General features: G+C 47.3%; 1 protein-coding gene across 1 annotated transcript in view; it reads left to right on the top strand.

Moving 5' to 3' along the window:
• Nucleotides 1-1,538: 1,538 nt before the first annotated feature.
• Nucleotides 1,539-20,558, top strand: part of LOC146193378 (uncharacterized) — a 74,467-nt gene continuing 55,447 nt past the window's right edge. Inside the window, exons 1-2 of the mRNA XM_084600532.1 lie at nt 1,539-1,683; nt 16,534-16,701. Of these exons, the coding sequence (XP_084456658.1) occupies nt 1,539-1,683; nt 16,534-16,701 (313 nt within the window). The remainder of the gene's footprint in view (nt 1,684-16,533; nt 16,702-20,558) is intronic.

Below are 20,558 nucleotides of genomic sequence, written 5' to 3'. Positions count from 1 at the left end.
TGCTACATATACATGATTTACGAAAGCTTTATTGCGCAAGCTTCGCTTTTTATTACAGCTTCCTCTTCTATTGCAAATATACAGCTATTCCTGCCACGAACAGGCTTATATATGAGAAAGAGACATAGGAGTTGGACAGCCAGATGGTCACCACTGCTTTTGAAGCGATATTGCTTTTCAAGAGTCAGGTCTCCAAATATTAAGAAAACTGTAGTAATTTACAGTGTGCATGTTTGAAGCGAACTTTAAATTCACTCATCTTCCGCAATATTGAAAGTGTGCGTGAAAATCGAAAATGATAGAGAGACGCCTTGAGTTTTGTGAACATATTTTGCAGGTTTGTGTTTATTGTCACACAAATTATCCGAGATCGTTGCGCGTTCGTGCGATACCAAAGGGCACCTGTGGTGGAAGCCATGCACAGGGTGATCCACTTCTAGCTATAACGCGGTCACTTCTTTCAAAGCAGCATTGCGTCGGATGCAGGCGCTATCGAAGCAAAGCGATATATGCACAGTGGGACGCGGAAGTGATGCTTCGCATGCGCCTAGCTTTATGGTATGGCCGAGTCGGACACATTGATGCTTTGAAAGCAGTGGCCGTGTTATAACTAAAAGTGGATGACCCCGCACACTCGCGTCAAGTTAAATGTACAATGATAGCGAGGATTCTATACACTCCCAGACATTTAAAACATGGCTGCTCAGCGCCCCTGTGTGCTGTAGGGGGGGGGGGGGGGGAGGAGTCAGTCTTCTATATGCCGTTGATTGACTTCATTCCTACGTGAGCTAAATGCACGAATAATCAATTGGCCTTGTGTCCTGAACCAACCTTATATTTTCAAAGTTGTACTTTCGAAGGGGGTCTTTCTCCGCTTGGCCACCCTTACCGTCCAAATGTGCCCGAGTGCTGCTTGTGTGCAGATGTCAAAGCAACAAATGTGATCAAGATCACATCAAGAAGATCACATTCCGTGTGATCAAGAAGATCATACGGAAAGGGAGAAAACCAACAACTATTTTAAAGAGGGAGGCTCAGCAGGCTTATTAAAAATATTTGCGCAGATATTTTGCGGCAGAATAAAGCAAGGTATATAGCATATGCCGCTAGCGCAAACAAACATTTCGCAGTAGAGTGTCTATCAGGTGTATGTCGCATATATTCGAGCTGTTTTATATGAACCGCACAAGTGCAATGCAAAAATGTACCAAGAAAATGCACGACTCAGCCAGCAACACATCCGCTTCCAGTGCGCATACGTAAAACTGACGACACATGCAAACAAGTGTTGACGGGTAAAACTCTGTAAGGAAACGATTCAATGTAACACATTTGCCAGAGCCCTCGCAGTCACGGTGTTCCTAGGCGCATTGGTTGTTGTTGTTGGGTTTGTGTGTCGCGGAGGTTTGTTGTTCCGTCGTGTTATCGTTCCGCTTGCGGCCGGCGCGAAGGTTGTTTCGATATTGTGGCACGCTACTCCATCTTTTCTACGTTTTTGGCTTTGAATATACTTACCTAGCAGCTTGTGAAGAACCGACATGGCGGCTTCCGTCCCTCTGGGCAGAGAATATAAGGTCCTTCGCCCTTTGGGGCGGAGGTTTCTTGTCACCAGTGCATCTGCATCTGTTGTATATGGTCCTGGAGAGCCGGTTGCCGCTACCTGGTTTCTTCACACGCCGCTAGGTCAGTATAATGAAAGCCACACGCTTAGAAAGTATGCTGAAGTGGGCCACAACGGCGAAATAAGCCTCGCGCTGGCCGCGCGCATAACGATAAAATGGCGGACTGATAAAACTCCGCAAGAAATAACCAAATATGAATAACTAAGAAGGAAATGTTGTGCAAGATGAAAACTTTGCAACCGGCACGTCCTAAGACAAGCGAATTAACTTTGTACCTTTTCCGTCAGCATCAATCCGTTATAGCGAGACGGCAGCCGTAAGAAACTGCTCCGCAATCATCGCAGCACGGTCTCCTATACGCACTGATTATGCTGACAAAGTTATAAAAAGGGCTCGAATAAGCATATTCTACCAAAATAAAAAAAAAAGACTGAGCACAATTCTTTAGCAAAGCCCTTTCGGTAACTCATAAAATGAGTGATATTTATTTTCCTTTCATAAAAAAGCACAGCAGTAAAATTGGTAAATAATTTTTTTCTTTGGGGGGGTTGAGGGAGGGGGTGCGTGTTGCTGCCTGATATGAGGCTAGGCTGCTGTAGCGCTATATCGCTTATTTTGGGCCAGGTTCAGCGTCGCTACGGCCAAATTAGCGACCCATATTGTAACTGATAACGAACGCTACTTATACCTTCCCAGGATTTAAGGATGGTAACACGCCTTAGACGAGATTCACGTGCTCTAAACCTTTGTGCCTTAGAACAGACGATTACGTCTGTATTTAAAAGCAAATAAATAATATGCATTATTCTAGGCATCATAAGACGCCGATCTTGTGCGCTGCCAATGGCTTCATGTTGCATTGCGTACAACTGCACTTACTATTTTGACGGTAAAAATAAAGGAGAGATTCAATTAGAAGCGAATGTCGTAAACAATGCAGTCACGGACTTAGAAGGCAACTTCTCGTCGAATTTCGTCCAATTCACTACCAAAAAGTAATTGTCAATCTGGTACGTCTTTCTGAACCTGCACTATCTATGGTGTATACTGCGGCGCGCCACAGGTGTCTCTGTGAAGTCCGCGCGTACAAGAAACTTGAGTGAAATCTAAAAGAGCCCAATTGGTATGTGTAAGTTCTATTTCCCGTCAAAACATTGCGCTGCACGAAAAGCAGCTCTATGGCGATGTTTTCGAGTGTATAGTGATCAATTTCATCCGGTACTACAGCCGAGCAGGCAGCACTGTCTTTGCAAAAACTAACCAGAAAGCAGTCTGTACCTCAGTTTATTAGTAGAGCTGTCACGTCTCCCCTGAATATCAAATGTTGTTGAAAGTTTCGGACTGGGCTTCTTCCTGCTATCTAAAGGTTTAGGTGTAAAGGAAGACATAAGGGCTGTCTACATATCTGAGAAGCCAAGCGGAGCAGGTATGGATTCGAGAAACGCGTTTAGCTGGGACACGATAGCCAGTATACGCGGCGTAGTTTCTGCTCGCTACCTCCTTTTGATGTTACCGGAGTGTGGCCCTGAATTTTACCGCGCAGCGTTGAAGGCTAGAATCTTATTTTCGGAAATCTAGAAACGAGTATGAACATCCATATTTTCTAGAGCCCATTACCGAGTCATTATTTAATAAAGTATTTGTTTATATGCCCTCTGTGTTTTACAATATTGAAGAAACGCACTTCTAAACTAAAAAGCCAAAATAAATTGTATGTAACATTCGCGGAAACACACAGTATGCGCGCGACATATTACGTTGGCACGTCTGTACCGCATTATTTGTCACACTCACGGCTGCAAGCCATATATTTTCCATAATTCGTTGCGGCTCGCTCACTGGCCACGTTACTGCGTATTACATGCAAATACTCTCCGAGTAAATGTGTCTTTAAAAAAGTGATAATAAGACCTTTCATGACATTCGCTCATGAATCATTTATATTACGCTTGATGTCAAAAAATATTTACCGGCAAATGCATGTAGCAGAGCCAAGCCTCTTATCAAAGAAAAACTACCTATTATGATTACTGACATTTCACTGCGTAATACCAGCATATATCCCATTTATGAAATGAATATAACTCGGGCCACCGCGAGCGAAAAGCTCTCAATTTACTTGCAATCCGTAATCAAAATTTGAAATACAATAACGATAATAGGAAGAAAATACCATCACGTATCCGAATACGTCAAATGCTGATAATCGAATGGTGATCGCATCGAGCAAAAAGAAAAAAAAAAGAGTAATTCACAGATTGTTCTGCATAGCCAAACGCTGATGTTTTCCTCTAGCACTCCGCTTGAAACGCTTCGCGAGAGCAAGTGCGCTTTTGTGTCGAGAAAGAGCTCGGCGATACTCTCCTCAGGATAGTCCGGGATAACCATCTTGCTAACCCTGGAAACTATGCACAATCTGTCCCTATGGACACATGTAGGCTACACTACGGCGCGGGTTTGTCCAGGATAGCTAGTAACAGGACGGAAAAGTGCGCGTTCGCAAAGCGAATTCGCGCATGCCCTATACTTCGTCTTCTTCATGCGTTGCCTGGACGCCGGACGTCGAAGCAAAGCTACGGATATAAAATTGGTAACACTCATGAAGGTCTTTAGCGCAAATATATTTGTCATGGGAGATGTGGACAAAGGCGACGACATTAAAACGCAGTGTGAAAGGCTTGCAGTTTAGCAAATCAAGAAATGGGCTGCAAATATGGCGTAGTCCCACTTCTATTGAAATACTTCTTGATGAACGAGAATCCACGTCAGCGTGTCCCACAGCCATATTACATCAAAAGTGTGACTTACCACAAACCAGTCTGCAATGCTCAAACTGAAGAACTCGAAGGGAGTATAGTTTTGGTCAAGCTCATTTTTTTAATACGCTTTTGAAACACAATATAGCCTTGATTTAGGCTGGTGCTTTTTGCACTAATAAACTTTGATTGGGACATTTACCCCAGTGTAGCGAAGGAGATTAGTTTTCCTCGGCGTGAGAAGAAAACTACCTGGTGGCAAAGAAGATTTCCATTATGTCAACGGCAAATTGAAAAAGCTAATTCGGCTTTAAGCCACATGTATATGTATTTTGCGGGTGTGCAAGCAGTAGTAGATTTCCTGCGCTGAAAATTACATGATTTGGGATATGAGTCTGAAGAAATCACCGATGTGCATTATATAGCCATAAAGATGCTGGTACAAGTGTTGCTCACCGGTTCCTTTTGATAATGTGACCGTAATAGTTCAAGCAGCGGTGGCGTAGCTGTAGAACATCCGTCTCGCATGCAAGAGGACCCGTGTTCAAATCCCGGTGCCGCGCAATTCTCCACCGGATAAAAAAAATTAAAAATCCGCGTGTCGATGGAATTGCATAATCAGATTTGCGGTGTGACCTGACGCCGGTGAATACCTACGACAACGCACTCCCTCACCATAACAGGAGTTGGCCACCCTGGCGCAGTAATTGGCCGCAACCTCTCATGATTAGTTTCATAAAACCCCGGCCCTCAGTCACCAACTGCTACGGAACAACTGACCACGGTGGCTGTCAGACCTGTGATGCAGCAGGGGTGCTAAGAACTCCTGGCTCCACTGGACAGGCCGCCATCGGAAACTGACACTGGCAACGTTTAACGCTAGAACCCTAGCTATTGAAGCTAGTTTAGCAGTGCTGTAAGAGGAACTAAAGGGTATGAAATGGGATGTCATAGGGCTTAGTGAGGTTAGAGGGCCGAATGAGGCATATACTGTACTGAAAGATGGGCATGTACTGTGTTATCGAGGTTTACCGGAGAGGCGAGAACTAGGAGAATATTTCCTTGTCAATGAGTATATAGCGGGCAATATAGATGAATTTTATAGTATTAATGAGACGGTGGCAGTCATCGTAATTAGGCTTAATAAGTGCTATAAACTGGAGGTTGTACACGCCTATGCACCTACATGTAGTTATGATCACCAGGGAGTTGAAAGCTTCTACGAAGATGTAGAATCGGCAATGCGAAAAGTAAAGACGCAGCATACTATACTAATGGGCGACTTCAATGCCAAGGTATAGGGGAAAAGCAGGCAGGAGACCATGCAGTAGGTGACTATGGCATTTCCAAGCTCTAGGAATAGCAGAGGGGAGTTACTAGTTGAGTTTGCAGAGCGCAATAACTTCCGAATTATGTATACCTTCTTCAGAAAACGGAAGAACCGGAAATGGACATGGAAAAGTCCTAACAGAGACACTAAAAATGAAATCGACTTCATAATGTGTTCAACCCCCGCTATTATGCAGGATGTAGAGGTAATCGGGAAAGTGCGATGCAGTCACCACAGAATGGTGAGGTCCTAAATTAGCCTAAATTTGAGGAAGGAACGCAACAGATTAGTAAGAAAGAAACCCATCTACAAATTAGCGGTGAGGGGGAGGGCAGAAAAGTTCAGGATCTCGCTCCAGAATAGATATTCAGCTCTAACCGAGAATACCGACATTACCCTAGAAGCAATCAACATAAATTTCAGAGATAACTTTACTGAGTGCGCTGTAGAAGTAGGCGGTAGGATAGTTAGAGAGGATACCGGTAAGCTGTGTAAGGAGGCGAAAGATTTGATTAAGAAACGCCAGAATATGAATGCTTCCGATCCAAAAGACCAGATAGAATTGGCCGAGATATCAAAGCTAATCAATAAGCGCAAGGAACTATAACATGGAGAAAATTGAGCATGCATTAAAGAACGGGGGAGCTTCAATGCGGTAAAGAAGAATTTTAGCTTAGGCAAAAACCAGATGTATGCGATAAAGGACAAGGCGGGCAACATCACCGCGAATATGGACAAGATAGTCAAAGTAGCCGAGGAGTTCTATACAGATCTCTACAGCAGCCAAAGTAGTCAGGACCGTAATGATTTTGGTGGTAGGGAAAAACATGCAGACGTTCTGCCAGTGACGAAGGACGAGGTCAGGAAAGCATTAGCAACTATGAAAAGGGGGAAATCCGCTGGAGAGGATCACATAACTACAGATTTGCTAAAGGGCGGGGGCGATATCGTGCTATAAAAGCTGGCCACTCTGTATACGCAGTGCCTGGTGCCATCGACGGTACCGGAACCATGGAAGAATGCAAATATTGACGCATATAGAAGACGACGCAAAAGATGACATCTGGGGCTACAAGCACGAGCCTGGAAAAAGAAAGAAGCTTGAAAGCCAGTCTCGTTCTGGTCGATCATTCAAACGATCTATCGCTAGGCCCTCCTTGGCGTTCTACCGCGACGTGACACTGGTGGAGGTGCGGGGTATGCATAAGACTCCTTCCGGCAGTCCACAGCGTATCCCAAACAACGACACGCCTGACCATCGTGCTAGCCGCCGCCTTCTAGGCCAAGCGCCGGAATACAGCCATCTGCCGAACGACTCCTCAAACGTCCAAGTTCCTCAGACCTTCCAAGCCATGACACATAACAACCCTACGCCGGTGACTCTACAGAACACCAAGGTGCCAGAGTGCTTTCGCGGGGAAGCGTTTGAAGATGTGGAGGACTGGCTCGACCAGTTTGCGCGAGTGACCAAGATCAACCAGTGGAGCGCAGACCAGAAGCTTTGTAATGTTTATTTTGCCCTTCAGGATAATGCTAGAACGTGGTTTGAAAACCACGAGGCCAGCTTATCCACATGGGATGACTTCCGTTGCCAGCTGGTCGACACTTTCGCGAGAACTGACCGACGAGACAATGTGCTGCGCCTGCTTGAAGTGCGCATCTAGAAGCCGAATGAGAGCGGGGCTATGTTTGCGGAAGACATGGCTCGCCTTTTTCGCCGTGTCGACCCTGATATGAGTGAGCCAAGGAAGCTACGGCATCTCATGCATGGTGTCAAAGAACAGGTGTTTGCCGGCTTGGTACGCAACCCAGCTAAAACTGTGAGAGAGTTCGTTAAGGACGCTACGGCTATAGAGCGAGCCCTACAAGACCGATGCCGCCAGTACAACCGACCCGTTAACTGTGCTTCGACGACTGCGGCGGCGCTGAATGCAACCGATAGGACCACTCTTCAAGACCTCATTAGAGAAATTGTTCTTGAGGAGCTCCAGCGAATTACGGCTACGAAGACTCAGTCATCACAGGCCCTCGTGGAAGCCGTCAGGAATGAAATTCGGTATGCCTTATCACCATCTGCACCGTCTGCACCATGTAACCAGTCTCACCCCGTCGACAACGCGGCAGCTATTTCGGAGCCATGCCATGCTCCACAACCGATCAGCTTCACGGCCGACGTTCCTGCACCTTACCACGAGCCGCAACACGACAGCTATGCCGCAGTCCTTCGTCGCCCGCCTCCAGACTACGCCCCACCGAGCTCATCGAGCCGTCAGGAGACGCGATTCTTCCATGGACCTCAGTGGGTGCCTTCCAGGCGCTTTCAACCAGGCCGAACTGACAGGTGGCGCAGTTATGATAGCCGACCACTCTGTTTCTACTGCGGACAACCTGGCCACGTGTATCGGTACTGCTGCTACCGCGAAGATGGTCAAGCCTTTCCGCCTGCTTCTGCTCGCCAACACTTCAGCGCCGACTCTGCCCAAATCGAGGACGACCTTCCGGTCAGCAGAGAAAACAAATCCCAGGGCTTCCGCCGGCGCTCCTCCCCATCACCACAGCGTTATCCTTCGCCGTTGCTGACGTTAGAGTCCCCGAGCCCTCGCCGGGGAAACTAACAGCCGCAACCCCGCGAGGGGAGGTTGCAACCAATCGAAAAATGCCAAACCCCTCACACCGCCGCAACTGCCAGCAACCTGTGCTTCTGACGCCGCTGTTAACATTACCATTGACATTGCCGCACTACCGCCGAAAATGCCGCCTACATTACCGCCGAAAATGCCGCACCAGATGAGCAGCCCCGAAGACGAAGCTGACAGCGCCGACCTTGCCGCACTTCCGCCGCAAATGCCGAAAAAGATGAGCAACCTGGATGAAGTTGTTAGTGCTGACCTCGCCGTTTCTATTGACGGGTTGGAGGTACATGCTCTAGTGGATACCGGAGTGGATTTTTCAATTATTAGCCAGAAACTGGATGATACGCTGCGTAAAGTAAGAACCGAATGGACTGGGCCAGTAATAAGAAGTGCTGGGGGTCAGCTACTGGCACCGACAGGGAAGTGCACTGCCCGGATAGGAATAGGAAACGCGGTGTTTGTTGGCAGTTTCGTTATTCTCCCTGACTGTTGCAAAGACCTCATCTTGGGCATGGACTTTCTGCGCCTTCATGGGGCTGTAATCAGCATTCGAGATAGCGTCGTTGCCTTCACCAAGAATCATGGAGACCTTGGTTATGCGGAAGTACCACTGATGCCCTTACGCGTCGCCAAGGAGACGGTGACATTACCTCCGCGATCATGCTCCCTTGTTCAAGTGAAGTGCGACGTGGCGCATACCGGCGATGGAATCGCCGAAAGGGCAGTCACCCTGGTACTAAGCCGAGGTGTTTCTATAGCTCGGGGACTAGTCAACTTCACCGATGGACAGACCGAAGTGCTGCTGACAAACTTCAGCAACGAGCGTCAGCAAATTCCGAAAGGCACAACTGTGGCCTTTTTGGACAGCCTCCTAAATGCGCAGCACTGCTTCTCACTGCAACAGGAAGGGCCAATGTGCAAGACGCCCGTAATCATCGTCGACGTGAGTCCAAATTTGTCTTCTTCAGAACGGTACCGCCTTTTGGATCTCACAGATCAATTTCGAGACTACTTTGCTTCCGAATCACGGGTCGGCCAAACGCCCTTGACAAAACATCGAATAATTACGGATGACTCGATTCGCCCGATTCGACAAAATCCTTACCATGTGGCTCTGAAATAACGTGAAGCCATTCAGTGCCAGGTGGCCGAAATGCTTAGAGACGACGTTATCCAGCCGTCACAGAGCCCCTGGGCTTCCCCCGTGGTACTTGTTAAGAAGGACGGCAGCTTACGATTTTGCATAGACTACCGCAAGCTCAACCAAGTGACTAAAAAAAGACGTGTACCCTCTTCCTCGCATCGATGATTCCCTTGACCGCCTCCCAGGTAGCACAAAGTGGGCTATGAAGGGTGGGCCCCGGTGGACCCGATGTAGGCAATGCAGGACAGCCCCTGTGGGCTCAATGTGGGTGCTGCAAGAGGGGCCGACGTAGGCCCGAAGGGAGCTGTCGACAAAGCTCCAATGGGCCTCACTAAGGGCCGATGCAGGCAGCCCTTGCGGGGCTGCCGACATTTTTCCGGCATTGTTAAAAGGGAACATCCCGCCAACACCCCGCGATGAGCCTACTTTGGACCGATTTGGGCAGCCGCGTTGCAGGAACATTTTTTTTTTATTTCAGTTAGCCCCTCAGATAATGACATAGGACCAATGCGGGTTCTATAGCGCTAGCGGCACTTGGGCTTGCCCACATTATTCTCATAGGAGTCCGACGCAGGAAATTGATGGAAAGCCCTAGTCCAAGTTTTCCCCATCAATATTTATGCGCATAATTAAGTAATTATTTTATACATGTCTGCACTTTCTAAACAACCACAATATTAAATTTTACAATAATTCCTAACATTCATCTAGCCGAAATGGCTTCATGTACATCTTGTTCAGATTATGGAGATGTGTGTTCTGAACAGTAATATTGTGCTGGGAGTTGAAGGCTGTCCAAAGCAACCACATAAGAGGCAACAGTTAGCAATCAGTTTGTTTTAGCATTTGTAGCGCAATTTGCATGAGCGCGAGAACTAAAGCCGTGTAAATTTCTAATCGACGAAATATGGCAACAACTGTTATACAAATCATCAATAATAGTTATTTGGGGCAACATCTAATGCAAATAAAGATTGGTAATGATCATTACGCAGTTGCAAGCACGCCTTTTAGCCGCTATACGGCCGATGTGGGACCTACAGCGGTTTTGTGTGGGCAGCCCTAATTGGGCTGGGTGTTGGTTTTGAACCTAAAGCCCACTTGCTGTTGCACGTGCCTTCAAATTCCCTACAAGAGACCAATTTTGGTATCATGCGGGCCCTCCTGCCTTCCAGCCCCATTACGGCCCATGTGGGATATAAAGCAGCTTTATGTGGGCAGCCCCAATTGGGCTGGACGTTGTTTTTGAACCTAGAGCCCACCTGCTGTTGCACGGGCCTTCAAAGTCCCCACAAAGGACCAATTTTGGTACCATGCGGGCACGCCCGCCTCCCAGCCCCATTACAGCCTATGGGGACCTAAAGCGGTTTAGCTAAGGCTGCCTCATTTGGGCTTCACGGGGGCTTGTCTAAATTGAGCCCTTATTCATATTTCACCTGCCCTCAAGTAACCTACAAGGGGCCGATTGGAGCAGCATGTGGGTACGTCCGTTTTCTTGCCCCACTACGGCCGATGTTGGTCCCACAAAGATTTAATGGGGGCGGCCTCATTTCGAATCTATGAGGGCTTTCCCATAAAAAGCCCACATTTTGGTTGGATTGCCCTCTAATATCCGGCAAGGGACCCTTGTTGTCTCGATGCAGGAATGTGCTCTGCATTAGCCCAAGAAACGCCGCTATGGGACCCATGCGGGAGGGGCAGGGGCAAGCCCAAATGGGGCTTGCCCACTTTTGCCCCATCGGGGACCGATGCGGGTTTTATGATGGTTGCCCCAGCCCCACTTGCCTACATCAGACCTACTGGGGCCCCACATTCTGTGCTACCTGGGCTACGAAATGCACGTTACTTCTCATCAATGGACTTGAAAAGTGGATATTGGCAGATAGAAGTAGATGAGAGGGATCGGGAGAAGACGGCATTCATCACTCCCGACGGATTGTATGAGTTCAAGGTGCTTCCGTTCGGTTTATGCTCGGCACCAGCAACATTTCAGAGGCTGATGGACACTGTGCTTCCGGGACATAAGTAACAAACATGCCTGGTGTATCTTGACGACGTGATTGTGTTTTCGGCCACGTTTGAAGAGCGTCTACGCCGTTTGCTAGCTGTGTTTCAGGCCATACGATCTGCGGGCCTCACCCTAAACCCCGAAAAGTGCCACTTCGGTTACGAGGAGCTGCAGTTCTTAGGCCACGTCGTTAGCCAAGAAGGTGTGCGGCCTGATCATGAAAAGCTCTCCGCAGTCGCCAAGTTCCCAACACCTACGGACAAAAAGACATTGCGGCGCTTCCTGGGTCTTTGCGCCTATTACCGTCGGTTTATTGCTGGCTTCTCACGAATTGCCTGGCCATTAACGTCATTGACGCGGGACAACGCTGTCTTTAGCTGGGGTAAAGAACAGCATATAGCTTTCAATGAGCTGCGGAGGCGTTTACAGACACCACCTTTCCTGGCACACTTTGATGACGACGCCCCTACACTGCTTCATACGGATGTCAGCAACGTTGGCTTAGGTGCTGTGCTGGTGCAGCGCCAGGATGGTGTGGAAAAAGTAATGCTTACGCCAGGAGGACCCTATCTAAAGCAGAAGCGAACTACTCGACAACCGAAAAAGAATGCCTTGCAGTGGAATGGGCGGTTATGAAGTTCCGCCCTTATTTGTACGCTCGCCCCTTTGAAGTCGTTAGCGACCATCACTCTCTCTGTTGGCTGACGAACCTGAAGTACCCTTCAGGGAGACTCGCGGGTTGGAGCCTTCAATTACAGGAATTTGACATGGCCATTATTTACTAATCTGGAAGGAAGCACACGGATGCTGATTGCCTTTCCCGAGCGCAGGTCGAACCTTCCACTATGACCGATGAAGGCACTGCGTTTTTAGGTGTCATAGATGACGCAACGCTTTCTCAAGAGCAGCGAGAGGACCAGCAATTGCTCCCTCTTAGTGATTTCTTGGAAAATCGAACTACGGTTGGGCCTAAGATTTTCGCCCGAGTAATGCCTTCGTTCTTTATTCGCAACAACGTACTTTACAAGAAGAACTTCCGCCCAGGGGGAAACAGTCATTTACTCGTCGTCCCATCAGCTCTCCGCAGTAACGCAAGCGTGTCACGACGAGCCAACCGCGGTCACCTAGGCTTCACCCGCAGGTTGGCTAGAGTACAGCACGGATACTACTGGTCAAAACTGCCGGCGACAGTGAAACACTACGTACGTACGTGCATAGACTGCCAGCGTCGTAAATCACCCCCTGTAAAACCAGCTGGCCTACTCCACCCTCTTCGAGTGCCAACGACACCGTTTAAACAAATCGGCATGGAACTCCTGGGACCATTTCCGACGGCCAAAGCCGGGAATAAATGGATAATTGTCGCCACCGATTATCTAACCCGCTACGTGGAGACCAAGGCTCTGCCAAGGGGTACCGCCGCTGAAGCAGCTCGGTTCTTCGTTGAGAACATTGTCCTGAGGCATGGCGTTCCGGCACTCATTATAACAGACCGATTAACTGCATTGACGGCCGAACTTTTGGAGACCGTTCTCCGCCTCAGTGGCACCAGTAATCGTAAAACTACAGCCTATCACCCCCAAACCAATGGGTTGACGGAACGCCTCAATAAGACCATCGCAGACATGCTTTGCATGTACGTCGACATGAACCACAAGAATTCGGACGAAATTCTTCCCTACGTCATGTTCGCCTACAATACGGCACGCCAAGACACCACTCGTATGACACCATTCAGCCTCCTTCACGGGCGACCAGTAACAACTATGTTGGATGCAATGTTGCTCCGAATGCCGACACCGATGATCTCTATCAGGACGCCGAGGAATTCGCTCAGCGTGCAGAGGAAGCTCGACAATAAGCGCGTGTGCGGATCAAAAATCAGCAAGAGCATGATGCACGAAGCTACAATCATAGACACCGACATGTCATGTACGAACCTGGCGACAAAGTGTGGGTCTGGACGTCTATTCGCCGTCGTGGACTCTCCGAAAAACTATTGCGGCGATACTTTGGGCCCTATGTTGTTCAGCGACGTTTAACCGACGTCACTTATGAGGTAGTGCCAGACGAGGTGTCGACATCAAAGCGACGCCAGCAACAAGCAGACGTCGTCCACGTTGTGCGTATAAAGCCGTACAACTCGGACTGACCTCATCGAGACGATGCTTCTTGAGGAGGGGGCAAATGATGCATATAGACGACGACGCAAAAGGTGACATCTGGGGCTACAAGCGCGAGCCTGGAAAAAGAAAGAAGCTTGAAAGCAAGACTCGTTCTGGTCGACCATTCAAACAATCTATCGCTAGGCCCTCCTTGGCGTTCTACCGAGACGTGACAATATTATCCTCATTAATAAGAAAGGGGACTCTAAGGACTTTAAAAATTACAGACCAATCAGCTTACTGTCTGTTACGTATGAGGTATTTACTAAGGTAATCGCTAATAGAATCAGGACAACCTTAGACTGTAATCAAGCAAAGGATCAAGCAGGTTTTCGGAAACGGCACTCTACTATCGATCATATCCATACTATCAACAAGGTGATAGAATAATGCTCGGAATATAACCAGCCCTTATACATAGCATTCATTGATTACGAAAAAGCATTTGACTCAGCAGAAACGTCGGCGGTCATGCAGGCATTGCGAAATTAGGGGGTAGATGACCGCACGTGAAAGTGCTGGAAAATATATATCGTGGCTGTCAGCAACCATAGTTCTGCATGAAGACAGTAACAAAAATCTCATAAAGAAAGGTATTAGGCAAGGAGACACGATCTCCCCAGAACTATTTACAGCTTGCTTAGAGGAAGTATTCAGATACTTGGATTTGGAGCAGTTAGGGATACGGGTAGATGGAGAATACGTCAGTAATCTACGATTTGCTGATGACATTGCATTGCTAAGTAACTCGGGGGATGAACTGCAAATAATGATTGATGGCCTAGACAGGAAAAATAGAAAGGTAGGCTTAAAAATCAATATGCAAAAGACTAAGGTAATGTTCAACAGCCTCGGGAAGGAACAGTAATTTACGTTATGTAGCGAAGCACTTGAAGTAGTCGGCGAATATGTTTACTTAGGACAGGTAGTAACCGCAGATCCGGACTATGAAAAGGAAATAACAAGAAGAATAATATTGTAATGGAGCGAATTTCACCAGCACTCGCAGGTTATGACTGGCAGCTTACCGGTATCGTTCAAGAGGAAAGTATACAACAGAAAGCATCTACCTGTACTCACCTATAGGGCTGAAACGTGGAGGCTAACCAAGAGGGTTCTACTTAAGTTGAGGACAGCCCAAAGGGCTATGGAACGAAAAATGGTAGGAGTAACATAAAGAGATAGGAAGCGTGCAGAGTGGGTCAGAGAAATAACTGAAGTTACTGACATTATAGTGAAAATTAGGAAGAAATTGGCATGGGCAGGATATGTAGTGCGAAGAGAGGATAACCGATGGTCGCTTAGGGTAACAAACTGGATTCCAAGGGAAGAAAAGCGTAGCAGAGGGCGGCAGAAAGTTAGGTGGGCGGATGAGGTAAACACGTTCGCAGGGTCAAGTGTATGCAGCTAGCACAGAACCGGGTTAATTGGAGAAATGTGGGAGAGGCTTGCGCCCTGCAGTGGGTATAGTCAGGCTGATGATTATGATGATGATTAGTTCAAGCAATTTATTCCTCTCTAACCTCATAAACGCTGTGTTATTGATAATCTTGGGTCGTATGTGTTCTAGTTGGCCAAATGTTGTGGAAAATGACAATTTTTGGGCTATGAACAGATAGTTATTGTCTTTCGCTGTTATCGCTTATGCTGTTTCCTTTTTTACAGTATGTTTTCTTTCTCTGCCTCCTCTCGACAAATCTTTATTACTGGGCCAGTGCACTTTGCATATATTAGTTTTCCCAACTAAGATTACCTTTTGCTGTGCTTCTCTGCCACATCTCTCAGCACCCGACTTCTTGATCTAAAATTTATCTGACCTGAGACATTGGTTTTTGACTGAATCATTTTCCTCTGAGCTCTTTTTCGCATCCTGTCAATGAGTAGGAATTGCCCCCATCTTTCTACACAAAACATCAAAAATACTACACAAATTCCTCCTGCAGTACTAAAGTAGACTTGTTTGTACTTGTTATTCAAACCTTTATCCGCGAAAATTGTATACCGGTTTCATACACCTTTTCAAATAACCCAGATAAATTTAGGGCGGCGACACAGGGCCATATGGTTCAGCGCTATTACAGCCACGAATGTTTGCGTCAGCCTAAAAAAATGTCCTGTCCATATAGGATATTTGATATATCATTTAAATTTATCCTTGCAAATGTAATTTATGTACACACACTAATGGCCATAAGTTTACAGTCCATGAGGATTGCATGAGAGCCCTGCAGTGTTCCTCGTTTTCCATTTCGGTTACCATAACTTAGCGATAACAGAAACGCCTAACGCACTCTATCTCGCTGGCATTGGATTGGCAGAGAGGCAAGGGTGGCCGCTAAAAAGCATAAAGGCAGACCATTTGGGCCTACAGTTTTGATGGGGGCTGTACATTTTTTTTTTCATCATTTGAAGCCCAAGGGGTTTTATTCCTAGTCACAGCGTACTGCTCGTTATGCATAGCTAGTGTTATAAATTTTCCTGAAGAAATTCTTACATAACCTGCAGAAGTTCCAAGAACGAAGCACATCCACATTCAGACCGTTTTTCTTATTGCCTATCTGTAATTTATTTCAAAACTGAAATAATTTCACCAATTCATCAGTGCTTCCAGACTTTGGCTTCCGCTGCAGCTCGAAGTGTTACACTACGGTTTATCACAATGCTGTTTATAGTATTTGCTTTCTGGTGTATGCTAAATCGATGTAAAACAATCCCTAGGCGAAGTGGAGAGCATATGGAGCCTGTTTGGTTAACACTATTTTCCTTAGACCATTCGTGTACCTACCTATACAGTGGCAATATCCGCGGTAGTGAGGATTTTGATATATCAGAGCCGCTGGGTGTCATAAATTTACCCTGGTTAATCTTCTCCCAGGTGGATTTGTGCTCTTCATGGCGGCAACGAATCGCTCGACCAAGGGCGTCCTGTCATCGCCAGTCCTGCCTGGCCGAAAAGACATTCAATGTTTGGAATTCTACTACGCTGTCCCAGCTGCCAGGGGTGGATTCGACACCGTAAAAGAAATGAGTGTGATCATTAATGGTACGAGCTTAACGCGTTTTTTCTGTTCTTATGATTACGAAATTTGGGCTGATATACAAGGCCCGTGAAACATTGTGACCATTAATATGTTACGTTCTTGACAGATGGTATAGAACCATTTAAATGATCATCAAAAATATTTCATGTTACCGTTTTCAATACTGCGAGAACTACAGTAATCTTTGTTTTTAGTGATGCAAATAGCTGCCAGCAAGAGGCCTTGTCAGTTTGCTTGTAACGCTCAGAACGACATACGTAATGCGCGAAGATGTTTTCTCACATTAAAGACCTTTAGATGCGACTTTACCACATTCTGAATTGCGCATTATGTATCAAGTTTATCTTAATCGTACGTAATTACTCGTATATGCTTCCGGATTGTTCTAGTGGCTTTTGGGGCCATCATTTTCATGTTATACTCTTTGACTTCAACGCTGTTGGAAGCAGCTGTCTTTGTTAGTTAAAAGAATACCCTAGCTTTTTTTGCGACCGCATTCAATGCAACAAAATAGCGAGTGCATTTCAGTGTCACGCCAGTCTCTTCGTTTAATTGCTAAGGCATGGTCACCACCACGTACCATCTGATGGAGGTGCTGGGTTAACAATGTCCTTGTCGCCTTCACACCCTGGGAGCTGCTGAAACAAACAGCCCCAGCCATCCCGAGAGAATTAGCACATGCAAAGAAAGCATCCTGCGAAGCAGCCGCCACCTCCAAGAATTGGAACTTGTGTGTGGAATGCTGCCGAGCACATCCTAGTATGAAACACCACCAAAGCCTCTGCCAAAACCGATGCAGACCATCGCGCATGACTATACGATACAGCCTCCACTATCGTGCAACAGCCCTCGCTGCTGTCGACGTTCTACGGGTGAGATGGTAAAGATCCCGAACAATTGCTGAAAACGTTTGCGGCATTCAGCAACTGGAGCGACATATTAGAATGCAGTGCGTCCTGTTTGCCTTATGTGCGTCTGCCAGAGTGTGGTGTCAAAATCAGGTCTCCTGCTTAACCACTCACGCAAGAGCTACGGAAGAGACCCCCAAATGTCGTACAGAAGCAGGGGGCTTAGCAACTGCTACACTAACGGGTTCAAAATCCCAAAGAATTTTTATGATTTACTCTAAAGAAATCAAACGTCTTTTCAGATGTGCCGGCCTTCAGGTGACACTGGATAAAAATCTAAACGCCTTCGTGCGAGGTGCAAAAACAAAACTTACCTGGCCTCGTATGCCTTTGAAAACATTTCAGCAGCGCATTGAAGAAGCGTCAGAAATGAAATCAGCTGCCGGAGCCGCCCGAGGCAATTGCCAAACAATGTCCCCGTTATCCACGCGGATACGTGTCATCAGCGAGAATTTGCGCGAAGTTATTGCAGAAATAGTCCGTGAAAAACTACCGGCTCCTGCCATCGCCATCCAATCTCAGGAGGCGTCGCTCGTGGATGGCATCCTGAAAAGGTTCAACAGTGATTGGGTGGTCGTTAGGCGATAGCTCCAGTGCAAGAAGCTGCTACGATTAAGCATGCTGCCTCATTATATCATCCTGCATTGCGAAGAGGCCCTATATGCCCTCCTCGACAAAGAAAACACTGTCACTGAGCTTCACCCTTTGGCCCCCGCCCGCTCGGCCTAGGGACGAAGTCAAGCCCAAAGAAATGCGATTCTTATATTTCTTCGAACAGCCTCAACCTTTGCTTCTACTGTGGTAAACCCGGCCATTATTTTCGTCAATGTTCTCGCAGACGAAGTGGCCTGTAGGTTCTTGCTATCGACGGCTAGTAACCTCCCTCACCAGCGATCATAGGATATCGGCGACTGCCTGCGCAAGGTAGAGTACGGGCCGTCGTGTTGTATGTACCACTCACTGTCGTCGTTTAGAGCACGATTTTCATGCCGGGACTGCGGTGTGTTAAGCGTAGAAGGTCGACTTGTCTCCGCAGGGGAAACTAAAGACAGTAACCTATGAGGGTGAGGCGGTGAAATAATGAAGAACTTTTGGTACCTTCAACAAATGATGATGTCATGAGCCATTACATTCACGCTCCATAGGAACCCACCTACAACGATTACGCGACAAAACCTGGAACTGGCCCCGCTCCCCCGCAAAATGAAAGATGTGTGCCCTAGCCGCTACCTCTTTTGCCTAAAAAAGCCGATATAGGACATCGAGGCCAACGTAAAATTCGACAGTTGCACAGTTATTGCCTCTGTGGACACAGTCGCTACTTACTGAGTCGCCTCGAGGCCATTCGCCACCCACCTCCGCAAAGTATCTGTTCAGATCGCCCTCTAATCTGCACCGCTGCTGGTCACTTTATTTCGCTGTCGGGGCGATGCGCCCTTATAGTAAGAGTAAATGGGCGTACAATCCCTGGTCCTGCAGCAGTGATCCAGCTGAGATTATTAATACTAGGAATAAACTTTCGTAGTAAGCATCACGCGGTAATTGACCTTCGTTTGAAGTTCAAGCTTTTGACGGATAAAGCCGTACTTGCTACGGCAACTTTGAACACCAGGTGGCTGTAAGCGCTCTTGTCAAATAATTGAACGTATGGCCCCGATCAAGCGTAATCATCCGCGTTTGTACTGAAGACATTGCAACCGGCAATGGAAGCTACCAGTTGCCCTTGGCTGGGAAAATCCCTCATTTCCTTACGAAACAACCTCACACGCTGTTCACGAATATAACCGAATGATACGCGAATCGCCACAAAGGCACAATGTTTGCTTTTATTGCGTGAGCAATACTACTCCAGATTTCGCCTCGTCGCGCAGCACCGACCGTAGCCACGGTTGAGCTGAGCAACCGAGCAGGTGGTGAGCCGTTGCCTAGCAAGCGATTCAGCAGAGCTCTGCCAGATGGCGGCACCGTCGGTGCGCCGCGCGCTGCAGCGGCGAGCGGGTTGTGCGTTGTTGCTTCGGCCTCGCCGTAGTTGCTTTGCTATGCGGGCTGCTCAAGAGAAGTGTCGACACTGAACACAGTATAAATGAAGTAGAAAACAAATCACAGTACTTCATGAACCATCGTAGCGTATTCATTAGCATAAATAAAAGGAAACCAAAACAGTCGTAGCCATTGTGTGTTATGTGTTATACTATAGCCAAACTACCGAGCCACATCACAAGCTACACCACAAGCGAAGAACAAGCGCAGCCATGCGGCCATTGCTGACGCAATTTACCAGGCTTAAACAGAGCTAAGCAACTGCCAGTTTTTTTCTAAAGCTACCAGATACCCGATACATTTTCCCCTCCTTGACTAGTCTCGCGAAAGCGCATCTAACCAAACCGTTCAGACCTCTTTCGGCATCTACCCAGCACGACCGCGAAGTAGACAAGAGTAGATTGGCACTCCTTTTCAAAGCCACAGCTAAAGCTTTCGTCAGCTTTGAGGATTAATAAACTGTGTTTATGCAGAACCACATTGTCACTAAAAAACGCGCTGGATGTCTGCGGCATTGCCCTTACTGTGCACGACCCGAATGCCGGGGCGTTCGCTATCAATTAGACGCAATGTTTCACGACGACATCATCCAGCCATCGAGTAGCTTCGTGGCACAGTACAGTCATTGTGGTGAAAAAGAAAGAAAGTGCATTTCTGTTCTGTGCCAATCATCACAGCTGGAATACCACAATAAATAAAAATGTCCATCCCCTACACCGCATCGACTACACACTAGGCTTCCTATGTAGCGCTATGTTCTTCTCGCCGATTGACCTGAAGAGAGGCAGGCTACAGGCAAATCGAGATCGATGAGAGCGGTCGCGTAAAAATAGCCTTCATTATCACGGGTAGCCTCTTCGACTTAAAGGGAATGTCGTTTGGCCTTTCTTTGGCACCAGCGACGTTCAAGC

Source organism: Amblyomma maculatum, chromosome 4 (genome assembly GCF_055883805.1).
Source record: "Amblyomma maculatum isolate TAMU_Amacu chromosome 4, ASM5588380v1, whole genome shotgun sequence".
Classification (NCBI taxonomy): Eukaryota; Metazoa; Arthropoda; class Arachnida; order Ixodida; family Ixodidae; genus Amblyomma; species Amblyomma maculatum.
Note: the sequence above shows the minus strand (reverse complement) of the source record. Positions and strands in the feature narration are given on the sequence as shown.